Here is a 12,727-nt window from a genome sequence, read left to right as displayed (position 1 = left end):
GAATGGGTATGAATGTCTATGAATGTTGGTGGTGGTCGGAGGGGCCGTAGGCGCAAAATGGCTGCCACGCTTCCGTCAGTCTTCCCCAGGGCAGCTGTGGCTACATCACCCGTAGCTTACCACCACTGGTGTGAATGAATAATGATTTCTGTGAAGCGCTTTGGGTGTCTAGAAAAGCGCTATATAAATCCAATCATTATTATTATTATTATTACTTGTAAGTGCAGAAATGCGGGAGTTTGCAACCAACTGGGAGTTCAAACACACCACCTCAAGCCCTGAGTTTCCCCAATCAAATGGACAAGCAGAAAGAGCCATTCAAACGGTCAAGAATCTGCTGAAAAAAGCACAGGACAGTCTCACAGACCCGTACATCGCTCTGTTGGAGTATAGAAACACGCCGCTGGATGGAGTAGGCTACTCCCCTGCACAACTGCTCATGGGTAGGAGGCTGAAAACAAAAATACCTGTGTCAAAGAGCCTGTTAAAACCACAACTGTACAAACGTGTACGGAGCAGGTTGATGACAGACAAAGCAAACAGAAGCACTACTTTGACCGTGGGACAAGGAAGCTACCAGAGATGAAAGAAGGAGAAAGAGTGAGAATCAGACAGCAAAACGAGTGACGTGCTGTCATACTGAAGAAACATGAACAACCGAGGTCATACATCGTACAGACCGACAATGACCAAATCTACAGAAGGAACAGACGGCACATACGGAAAACAAATGAAACGTGGACTTTTCCAAAAGACACTGAGACTGTTGACAATGTACCACCTGACTCACCAGAGCTGATAGAGGATGGACAGCAGCCTGCAGGAACAGAGTCAGAACAACGTGACAACCAAGAAAGACACTTACCTGCAAGGTCACCGCCACCACAAACTGTCATGCCTAGGTCAACAGTGAGAAATGAGAGTGTGAGCGCTGACAATAATGTAAAAACTTCACGTTTTGGTAGACCTATTAGACTTCCCTTGAAACCCTGTGTCCCCTCTGTCGTCCTGTGATAATACAAACCCTGTGTCCCCTCAGTCCTCCTCCTGTGATAATACAAACCCCGCGTCCCCTCTGTCCTCCTACTGTGATAATACAAACCCTGTGTCCCCTCTGTCCTCCTCCCGTGATAATACAAACCCTGTGTCCCCTCTGTCCTCCTGTGATAATACAAACCCTGTGTCCCCTATGTCGTCCTGTGATAATACAAACCATGTGTCCCCTCTGTCCTCCTCCTGTGATAATACAAACCCTGCGTCCCCTCTGTCCTCCTACTGTGATAATACAAACCCTCTGTCCCCTCTGTCCTCCTCCTGTGATAATACAAAGTCTGTGTCCCCTCTGTCCTCCTGTGATAATACAAACCCCACGTCCCCTCTGTCTCCTACTGTGATAATACAAACCCCGTGTCCCCTGTGTCCTCCTCCTGTCATAATACAAACCCTGTGTCCCCTCTGTACTCCTGTGATAATACAAACCCTGTGTCCCCTCTGTCCTCCTCCTGTGATAATAGAAACCCGCGTCCCCTCTGTCCTCCTACTGTGATAATACAAACCCTGTGTCCCCTCTGTCCTCCTCCTGTGATATACAAACCCTGTGTCCCCTCTGTCCTCCTGTGATAATACAAACCCCACGTCCCCTCTGTCCTCCTACTGTCATAATACAATCCCTGTGTCCCCTCTGTCCTCCTCCTGTGATATACAAACCCTGTGTCCCCTCTGTCCTCCTGTGATAATACAAACCCTGTGTCCCCTCTGTCCTCCTGTGATAATACAAACCCGTGTCCCCTCTGTCCTCCTGTGATAATACAAACCATGTGTCCCCTCTGTCCTCCTGCGATAATACAAACCCTGTGTCCCCTCTCTCCTCCTGTGATAATCCAAACCCCACGTCCCCTCTGTCCTCCTGTGATAATACAAACCCGGTGTCCCCTCTGTCCTCCTCCTGTGATAATACAAACCCTGCGTCCCCTCTGTCCTCCGTCTGTGATAATGCAAACCCTGTGTCCCCTCTGTCCTCCTGTGATAATACAAACCCTATGTCCCCTCTGTCTCTGCCTGTGATAATGCAAACCCTGTGTCCCCTCTGTCCTCCTGTCATAATACAAACCCTGCGTCCCCTCCTCCTACTGTGGTAATACAAATCCCACGTCCCCTCTGTCCTCCTGTGATAAAACAAACCCTGTGTCCCCTCTGTCCTCCTGTGATAATCCAAACCCTGCGTCCCCTCTGTCCCCCTTCTGTGATAATACAAACTCTGTGTCCCCTCTGTCCCCCTGCTGTGATAATATAAACCCTATGTCCCCTCTGTCCCCCACCTGTGATAATGCAAACCCCGCGTCCCCTCTGTCCCCCTCCTCCAACAGCTTCCAGTCCTCTGCATTCAGGGCACTCCTGTACCGACCAAGCATCAGTCCAGCCACTCGCATCGATCTCACGCCCAGCCGCTCAGCCACCACCCCGGCCTCAATGATGTCTTTCCCTGCAAGGCCCACCAGGTTTGTTTGTTTGTTTATTTAGATCCCCATTAGCTACTGTAAAAAAACAGTAGCTACTCTTCCTGGGGTCCACATTAATATTTTACAATACTTCAATTATGAAAATACATTATATTCACATACAAACATTATTTACAAATATACATATCTGTATCATTCTTACTCATACATGCTACTACAACCACTTAGACACACAAGGCAAAAACCAACAAAACACATAACCACAAACACTAGCTCAAAACTTATGTAATACATACAATTGCTCTATATAATAATTGAATATGTAATTAATTGAATAAGTGAGAAAATAAATTCCTTTATAACAATGAATGAAAAGCTCAAAAACAAAGGTCATGTTATATTTTACAGTTCTTGTGTAAACAGATATAATTTTAGTTTTTTGTTAAAGCATGTTTTATTACTTTGTGAAATCAAAAAATGTGGTAAAGAATTCCATGCCACCATTGCTCTGTAATAAACTGTTCTCTGAAATAGACTAGTTCTGCATGGAGGCAACAAAAACCGACCTTCTGACGACTGGCGAGTAGAATAATTATGACTATCTGCAAAAAATGACAATTTACTATAAAGTATTTTTGGGGTTTTAGTTATGATTATATTTTTCACATAGCACACGAGAGAATAATGCAACCTACTCTTTACACTTAACCAAGCTAAATTATTATCCATTATACTTACACTCGTTCTATATGGACAGTGCAGAACAATACGTGCTGCTCTGTTTTGAGCTACCTGTAACCTGTTTAAATTATTTTCTGTTGTATTTGACCAAATAACCGAACAATAATCTAGCTGTGATAACACCAACGCTTGCATTGATTGTTTTATTAAATGGCTAGGCATGAATTTTCGACAGCGTTTTATTGCAGCCATACCTCTTCCAATTTTTACTACTAATTGGTCAATCTGACTGTTCCAAGATAGTTTACTGTCAATAGTGATCCCTAACAACTTTACATCAGTGACTTGTTCTATAAGTTTATCCCCTATAGTCAAGTGTAGGGATGGCATAACTTTTAATGAATGTTTTGAACCAACCACCATACATTTTGTCTTTTCAGTGTTAAGAACCAGTCTATTTTCCGTTACCCAATGCTCTATTAGCTTTAATTCCTCATTTAGGATCCTCCCAAGTTCTCCCGGTGTGTGTGATGATGTATATATTGTTGAATCATCTGCATACATTGCAATGGTGGCACAATTCAAAATCAAAGGTAAATCATTTGTAAAAATTGAAAATAAAAGTGGTCCTAAGCAACTCCCTTGAGGCACCCCACAGCTTAATGCACTTACCTCAGAATAACTACCATTAAAAAGTACAGTATATTTCCTATTTGTGAGATAGCTTTCGATCCATGCCGCAGCAGGTGCTTCAAAGCCATAACAGTTCAATTTCTTCAATAACAACATGTGATCTAATATATCAAATGCTGCACTAAAGTCTAGCAATACAGCACCAACAATTTTCTTCGCATCAATATCTTTCATCCATCCATCAGTCATCTGATTTAATGCTGTAGCTGTGGAGTGCCCCTTTTTATAAGCATGTTGATACACAGTATTTAATTCATTTTTACAGAAGTAATTTTGTATTTGTTCATATGCTATTCTCTCCATAATCTTACTTAAAGCTGGTAATAAACTAATTGGTCGACTATTTTTTCCTGAGAATGGTTCTTTACCATTTTTTTCTAGTGGAACGATTTTGGCTATTTTCCATTCTGATGGACAAATACATTTGTCTAAACTTAGATTAATAATATAAGAAATAGGCAGAGCAATCAGTTTTGCTACAGGTTTCAGTAGCTTCACTTCAAGCGACACGGAGGTGGCCCAGGGTAACCACCTTGGCTGCCTTTAGGGTCCCACAAAGTCCTGGCATGGCTGCTGTGGTGATGTCCAGCCTCGCCCCAAAAACCAGAGGCTCCTCCAGCAGCCACTCCACCGAGCTGAGAGTTGCCGCTCTCAGCACCTTCATCAGTCATCATACTCTTAGCAGACCTCTCAACATCGAGTGACAGTGTGTTAGGATTCACAAAGAAAAGTGACAAGCCCAGACCCAGACCTCCCACCTGTTTTAACACATTGAGTGCCAGCTACGCCATATGGCGTCATTAGAAATTTACCGTAGAGTGCCAGCGACGCCAAATGGCGTCAATAACTCGAAATTGTTTTTTTGACGGGGGGGGTGTCCATCTCAGCTTCTTACATCGCCTCTTACAATATGAGAGCTATTGAATGTGTCTAACCTATTTTACAGAACCCTTAGGTGGCAACAGCGCACTCCAGATGAGAGAACGTGGAGTGAAACACACAGAAGAAGTCGTTGGGGAAAAGGAAATCGCATCGCATCCGTCCGTATGCAGCTGCTTCATTGAAGCATAACGTTTAGCTGTGCCCCTGCAGCAGCCAATCTGCTATCACAATTGAGCACCTCCATGTCGCTGCAACAGCCCATTCGCATGATCAGCCGTGGATTTGTTATTATTCTCAACTGGAAGCATGGGAGCTGGTACACGCGGCTGTAAAAAAGGTGGATCTAGCGGACTTTTTCAGTGCTGAGCACACGCAGAGAAAACAGCAGAGCCGAGCAGAGCAGAGAGACACTCCTCCCACAACGGGGGGGGGGAGGAGGAGGGGGGGAGGACGCAGAGCAGCACACAGCACTGACCCAGACAGACCCAGACAGCAGGACAGGGTTGGCAAACGCAAGCCAGAATATCCGATGCCCACCAGCAGCAAATAAAGATCAGCAAGAAGCTGCAACCAGCAGCGCACGCAGGGGCCAGCGCTGCTGGTTGCAGCTAAAAATATTATTCTTCCAAACAAAATTCCCTGGACTTCACTGTTTTATTGAAGGAAATTATTTTTGAGGTGTGACTACATCAGAAAATTAGCTTCAGAGTCAGTGATGTGTTTGAAATGTTTAATTTCACAAAAGGGCCATTATCTCAGCTTATAGAAAAAAACTGCTCTTTTTTGTTAAATCAAGCTATCTTCTCCGGCTGATAACTAAAGAACGGAAAATGGGATCAATAAACTTTTTTTTGCAGGTGATAGAAGAGAGTCTCATCGTTATTTGTGCGTGTTCAGTGTTTACATTAATTAATTAACAGTAATTATTAAATAAATTATATGACTGTTTTAAAATGCATTGCGGCCTATGTGGCACAGTACAGCACCTTTTGCCCAAGGGCCGTGGCACTCAAAGTGTTAAGAGTGTCTCTGCAACCTGCCTCCATACCGCCCAGCCTTTCACATCAAGTCATTTCTGGATCCACTGGAGTCTAAAAGCTGCTGTTGTACTGGGCAGGTGAATTAGCTCTTGGCCAACCTCCTCCCTTTGTAAATACAGAAGACTTTGTGGGATCCAATGATAACCTCCCCAGAAAAGATCAAGCAGGAGAGCAGGAGAGATAGAGAGAGAGAGAGACACACAGAGAGAGAGAGAGAGAGATAGAGAGCAAGAGAGAGAGAGAGAGAGAGAGAGAGAGAGAGAGAGAGAGAGAGAGAGCCTGGGAAGGATTAAAGCATGTACCCACAACAACATAGCATGAAAGCTGAAAAACATTTATGCAGCGATTTCAACCTATATTTGCATTTGCATGTATTTGTTGGTCTGGTATACTTTTCAAATTCACCATAGAAAAAAGAAAGTGATGGAGACAGGCAGTTTGGAACAGACCCATAACATCTAATTATGTTCAAACAAATAAAAGCATGATGAGGCTTCAGGTACCAGGGGAGAACAACGGATGTGCAGGACCCCATCATGCCTGTGTTCACCTTCGGCCCCCAAAACACTAAGTCTGCACGAACACGAACGCGCGCGCGCGCACGCACGCACGCACACACACACACACACACACACACACACACACACACACACACACAAGCATGCACACACACACACACACACACACGGTGGCTGTTGAAATTAACCTAGGATCTTCTTGCTGTGATCCGACATTAATAATATTCATGTCAGCACATCATTAAAAAATGCTGTCTGACCTCAGAGTCTCCAGTCTGCAGTGTCGACTCTCCAGAAGATCAGACAGCAGCTTCACTGCTGACTCCCCCACATCGTAGTTCTTACTCAGGTCCAGCTCTCTCAGATGGGAGGAGAGGTTGGACTTCAGAGCTGAGACCAGAGAAGCACAGCTGCTCTCTGACAAGTAGCAGGACTCCAATCTGAATAAAGAATAAAACAGGCAAAGTTCAGGCAAAGATCAGACTAGAGCAGAGTAGGATAGGCCAGATTAGGCTGTAGATTAGCTAGATACCAGTTAGCTCTGGTTAATGCTTAGAGTAGTCAGTTGTCTGATCTCCCCCCCCCCTCTCTTTCTCTTTCCCCCGCTCCTTCCCTTCTTCCCCCTTCCTGTTCTCCCCTCTCCCACACTTCCCACTCCCCCCCCCCGCCTCCTCTCTTTCCATGCTCTTTCCTCCCCCACATCCCACCCCCCCCCTCCCTTCTCCTGCTCTCTCCTCCTTCTCCCCCCCTCTGCTCCTTCTCCTTCTCCTCTTCTCCCCTATTTTCCCGAACCCCTGCCACTTCCTGCACCCTCCCACCTCTCCTTCTCTGTTCTCTCCTCCTCTCTGTCCTCTCCCCTCTCTCACATTCCCCCTGCTCTCCTTCCCCTGCACCCTCCCACCTCTCCTTCTTTGTTCTCTCCTCCTCTCTGTCCTCTCCCCTCTCTCACATTCCCCCTGCTCTCCTTCCCCTGCACCCTCCCACCTCTCCTTCTCTGTTCTCTCCTCCTCTCTGTCCTCTCCCCTCTCTCACATTCCCCCTGCTCTCCTTCCCCTGCACCCTCCCGCCCCTCCTTCTCTGTTCCCTCCTCCTCTCTGTCCTCTCCCCTCTCTCACATTCCCCCTGCTCTCCTTCCCCTGCACCCTCCCACCTCTCCTTCTCTGTTCTCTCCTCCTCTCTGTCCTCTCCCCTCTCTCACATTCCCCCTGCTCTCCTTCCCCTGCACCCTCCCACCTCTCCTTCTCTGTTCTCTCCTCCTCTCTGTCCTCTCCCCTCTCTCACATTCCCCCTGCTCTCCTTCCCCTGCACCCTCCCACCTCTCCTTCTCTGTTCTCTCCTCCTCTCTGTCTTCTCCCCTCTCTCACATTCCCCCTGCTCTCCTTCCCCTGCACCCTCCCACCTCTCCTTCTCTGTTCTCTCCTCCTCCACATTTCCCATTTTCTCCCCACCCGCGCCCTAATCCGGGCCCGTATCCTGCACCCTCCCCCCCCCCAACCCTAGACCCTACCTCTACCCTGGCTCTCCCTCCCCTGCACCCTCCCGCCTCTCCTTCTCCGTTCCCTCCTCCTCCGCATTTCCCCCTGCGTCTCTCCTTCTCTGTTCCCTCCTCCTTCGCATTTCCCGTTTTCCCGTATCCTGCCCCCTCCCCCCCCCCAACCCTAGACCCTACCTCTACCCTGGCTCTCCCTCCCCTGCACCCTCCCGCCTCTCCTTCTCCGTTCCCTCCTCCTCCACATTTCCCCCTGCGTCTCTCCTTCTCTGTTCCCTCCTCCTTCGCGTTTCCCGAAGGAGGAGCGTTTTCCTGCCCCTCGTTCTCTGTTCCCTCCTCCTCTCTGTCCTCTCCCCTCTCTCACATTCCCCCTGCTCTCCTTCCCCTGCACCCTCCCACCTCTCCTTCTCTGTTCTCTCCTCCTCTCTGTCCTCTCCCCTCTCTCACATTCCCCCTGCTCTCCTTCCCCTGCACCCTCCCACCTCTCCTTCTCTGTTCTCTCCTCCTCTCTGTCCTCTCCCCTCTCTCACATTCCCCCTGCTCTCCTTCCCCTGCACCCTCCCACCTCTCCTTCTCTGTTCTCTCCTCCTCTCTGTCCTCTCCCCTCTCTCACATTCCCCCTGCTCTCCTTCCCCTGCACCCTCCCACCTCTCCTTCTCTGTTCTCTCCTCCTCTCTGTCCTCTCCCCTCTCTCACATTCCCCCTGCTCTCCTTCCCCTGCACCCTCCCACCTCTCCTTCTCTGTTCTCTCCTCCTCCACATTTCCCATTTTCTCCCCAACCTCGCCCTAATCTGGGCCCGTATCCTGCCCCCTCACGCCCCCCCCCCAACCCTAGACCCTACCTCTACCCTGGCTCTCCCTCCCCTGCACCCTCCCGCCTCTCCTTCTCCGTTCCCTCCTCCTCCGCATTTCCCCCTGCGTCTCTCCTTCTCTGTTCCCTCCTCCTTCGCGTTTCCCGTTTTCCCGTATCCTACTGCCTCCCCTCCCCCAACCCTAGACCCTACCTCTACCCTGGCTCTCGCTCCCCTGCACCCTCTCCTTCTCTGTTCTCTCCTCCTCCACATTTCCCATTTTCTCCCCACCCTCGCCCTAATCCGGGCCCGTATCCTGCCCCCTCCCCCCCCCCCAACCCTAGACCCTACCTCTACCCTGGCTCTCCCTCCCCTGCACCCTCCCGCCTCTCCTTCTCCGTTCCCTCCTCCTCCGCATTTCCCCCTGCGTCTCTCCTTCTCTGTTCCCTCCTCCTTCGCGTTTCCCGTTTTCCCGTATCCTACTGCCTCCCCTCCCCCAACCCTAGACCCTACCTCTACCCTGGCTCTCGCTCCCCTGCACCCTCCCATCTCTCCTTCACTGTTCCCTCCTCCTCCACATTTCCCATTTTCTCCCCACCTCCTCCCTCTCACATTCCCCCTGCTCTCCCTCCCCTGCACCCTCCCATCTCTCCTTCTCTGTTCTCTCCTCCTCCACATTTCCCATTTTCTCCCCACCTCCTTCTCCCTCCCTCTGCTCCTTCTCCTTCTCCTCTTCTCCCCTATTTTCCCGAATCCGTGCCACTTCCTGCTCTCCCCTCTCTCACATTCCCCCTGCTCTCCTACCCCTGCACCCTCCCGCCTCTCCTTCTCTGTTCTCTCCTCCTCCACATTTCCCATTTTCTCCCCACCCTCGCCCTAATCCGGGCCCGTATCCTACTCCCCCCCCCCCAACCCTAGACCCTACCTCTACCCTGGCTCTCCCTCCCCTGCACCCTCCCGTCTCTCCTTCTCTGTTCCCTCCTCCTCCGCATTTCCCCCTGCGTCTCTCCTTCTCTGTTCCCTCCTCCTCCGCGTTTCCCGTTTTCTCCCCGCCTCCTCCCTCCCTCACACTCCCCCTGCTTCTCTACCCTGGCTCTCCCTCCCCTGCACCCTCATCTCTCCTTCTCTGTTCTCTCCTCCTCCACATTTCCTATTTTCTCCCTCACATCCCCCCGCTCTCCCTCCCTCCTTCACTCTCCTGCTTTCTCCTCTTCCCGGTGTTTCTTCCTCCTCCCCCCTTCCCCCACTACTCTAAAGCATAGTACACATTCTACTCGAAAGCATGGCACCCATCTCCAATATTTCGCCACTACTTAAAGCATGGCACCCATGCTCTTAGTATCTCGCCACTATTCAAAGCATGGCATCCACTCTTCCCTAAAGCAAGGCACCCATAAGCTCTATATGTGAACATGTGCTTATTTGGCAAAAGGACTCACTACTAAAGGCTTGCAGCCAATTAAATTAGGCATAGTTTGGTTGCTAAGAAATTGACATATGTCCGTTTGCAAGATGTGCGTCTATATTTCTCATTCTCTCCCCACCTCCTCCCTCCCCCTGCTCTCTTCTCCCCCACACCCCCCCTCCCTTCCCCTCTCCTGCTTCCCCACCTCCTATACCCTCCAGCATCTCCTATTCCCTCCCCACCCCATCACTCTCTCACATTCCCCCTGCTCTTCTCCCTTCTCCTGCTCTCTCCTCTGCTCTCCCTTCATTCCTATATTTTCTATATTATCAATTGTTCAAATGTTATCTTTATTCTGTATATTCTTGTTACTGTTGTGTCAGCTAGAATTAGCTAGACATACTTTCTGTGAAGCCCTCTGAGACATGCTTGTGAATTAGGGCTATATAAATAAACTTGACTTGACTTGACTAACATGTAGGTATAAAATAAAACATTCCTGTGTAGAAAACCTGATTGAAACCATGTTTCATAATCCACTCAGAGCTGTGGAGGTTTTAAATATACATGTTTCTAAAATGGTGAAGTCAACTGAAAGCAGCTGAAGTCAAAAAGACATAACAAGGACAAACCAGCACTCATTAATATAAATGACAACATGCTGCTGCTTCAATAAACAAGCAGAGACTGAAGAGTGAGTTAGTGAGTCGAGGCTTTTCTTCATTATAAAATACATCAGCAGAAACAAATAAAAAAAGATGAGAATGTAAATTTGTGGCTGGTGGAACAAACTTCCACTTGAAAGAGTGGCATCACTCAGCTCAACACACAGAGCTAAACTTGGACATTGTAGCCTACTTGCAAAAATATGTTTGTGTGCCTGTAATCAGAGTTTCAGGGTCGTCAATTCCCCGTTTCCCACGTTTCTATTTACCAGTTTTATTTATATTTATTTTTTAACCAAAGGGCACGACACAGATCTCTGTCTTTCCTCAGTGTGTTTACTCACCAGCAGAGAGCAGGAGAGTTTGAGTTTTAACAAGCCTTTAACTCATTGAGTGCCAGCCACTTTTGGAGAACGGACGCTCCCAGTGCCAGAGTTTCAGAGCTTTTTTCAGTGATTTCTCGAGGCCCACAGAATATTGTGTCATATTACTATGTAAACACTGAACACGCAAAAAGAACGATGAGACTCTTTTCTATCATCAGCAAAAACAGGTTTATTGATATCATTTTCCGTTCTTTAGTTATCAGCCGGAGAAGATAGCTTGATTTAACCAAAAAGAGCCGTTTTTTTCTAGAAGCTGAGATAATGGCCCTTTTGTGAAATTAAACATTTCAAACACATCACTGACTCTGAAGCTAATTTTCTGATGTAGTCACACCTCAAAAATAATTTCCTTCAATAAAACAGTGAAGGCCAGGGAATTTTGTTCGGCAGAATAATATTTTTAGCTGCAACCAGCAGCGCTGGCCCCTGCGTGCGCTGCTGGTTGCAGCTTCTTGCTGGTCTTGATTTGCTGCTGGTGGGCATCGGATATTCTGGCTTGCGTTTGCCAATCCTGTCCTGCTGTCTGGGTCTGTCTGGGTGTTGTGTGCTGCTCTGCGTGCCCCCCCCCCCCTCCCACCCCTCAACTGCACACTCCTGTGGGAGTGTCTCTGGTGACTCTCTGCTGAGTTTGCTGTGCACAGTGAAGGGTGCGCGACATCCAGCTTTTTTACAGCGTTCCGCGTGTGTTTGTCACCGGCTCCTATGCTTCCAGTTGAGAATAATAACAACTCCACGGCTGATCATGCGGATGGGCTGTTGCAGCGGACATGGAGGAGCTCAATTGTGGGAGCAGATTGGCTGCTGCAGGCAGATCTAACGTTAAAACGCTTCATGCATATCGATGCATACGGATGCGATGCGATTTCCGTTTCCCCAACGACTTATTCTCTGTTTTTCTCTGCCTTTCTGTTAACCTGGAGAGCACTGTCGCCACCTAAGGGTTCTGTAAAATAGGTTATAGACCTCCAATAGCTACAATAGTTGTACAGGAGATGCGGAAGGCTTTGATCGACGTCCCACCGTCAAAAAACGCATTGGACGTCGAAAGACGTCCTTGGCACTCTACGTCACTATTTAATTGGACGTCGAAAGACATCCATGGCACTCAATGAGTTAATGAAACCTCTACCTACGACATGTACATCATGGCAGAGGACAAACAAGTTTTACAAAACACAAAATCAGAACCAATTCACATCCCCAAAAAACTCAACAAAACAACACCAATCAAAACAAAACAGATTAGTCATGGACAATCATAAACACTGTCAAGCCCTCCTCATCCCATCTGTGTGTTAAAAACAGCTCTCCTCCCTCCAGCCTGCACACAGCTTCCCCCAGACACCAGCTGCTCTGAAACACTCCCATGTCCTGCATCCTTTTGTAGTTCTCAAAGTCTATGGTTACTCTCCCTAACCAGAGCCTTCAACAAGACTACAAGGCCTACTTGGACGTCTGCATCTATTTTCCTCTTCCTGCTAAGGTACACAGCCATTTTGCTGCCCCAACAAGACATTTACAATATGCCCCATCCTCTGTTTGCTCTTGCCACACTGGAAACTGAAAATAAAGACAGAAAGAGTAAAAACAGCAGCAAGAAAAGTAAAGAAAGAAGTCAGCACGTTGAAGAGAGGCCTGAGCCTCACACAGTCTCTGAAGCAGTGACATATTGTCTCTCTCACCCCACAGAAAGGACAGCCACTGTTCACATCAGAGT

The 12,727-nt window shown here is 48.2% G+C and overlaps 1 protein-coding gene across 1 annotated transcript in view; it reads right to left on the bottom strand.

Moving 5' to 3' along the window:
- Window positions 1-4,332: 4,332 nt before the first annotated feature.
- The window catches only part of LOC310791995 (protein NLRC3-like), a gene marked incomplete at both ends in the record, with an annotated part of 85,297 nt that continues 76,902 nt past the window's right edge, over window positions 4,333-12,727 (bottom strand). The window contains 2 exons of the mRNA XM_083653678.1: window positions 4,333-4,491; window positions 6,605-6,713. Of these exons, the coding sequence (XP_083509804.1) occupies window positions 4,333-4,491; window positions 6,605-6,713 (268 nt within the window). The remainder of the gene's footprint in view (window positions 4,492-6,604; window positions 6,714-12,727) is intronic.

Source organism: Poromitra crassiceps (assembly GCF_964638095.1).
Source record: "Poromitra crassiceps genome assembly, chromosome: 17".
In the NCBI taxonomy this organism is placed as follows: Eukaryota; Metazoa; Chordata; class Actinopteri; order Beryciformes; family Melamphaidae; genus Poromitra; species Poromitra crassiceps.
Note: the sequence above shows the minus strand (reverse complement) of the source record. Positions and strands in the feature narration are given on the sequence as shown.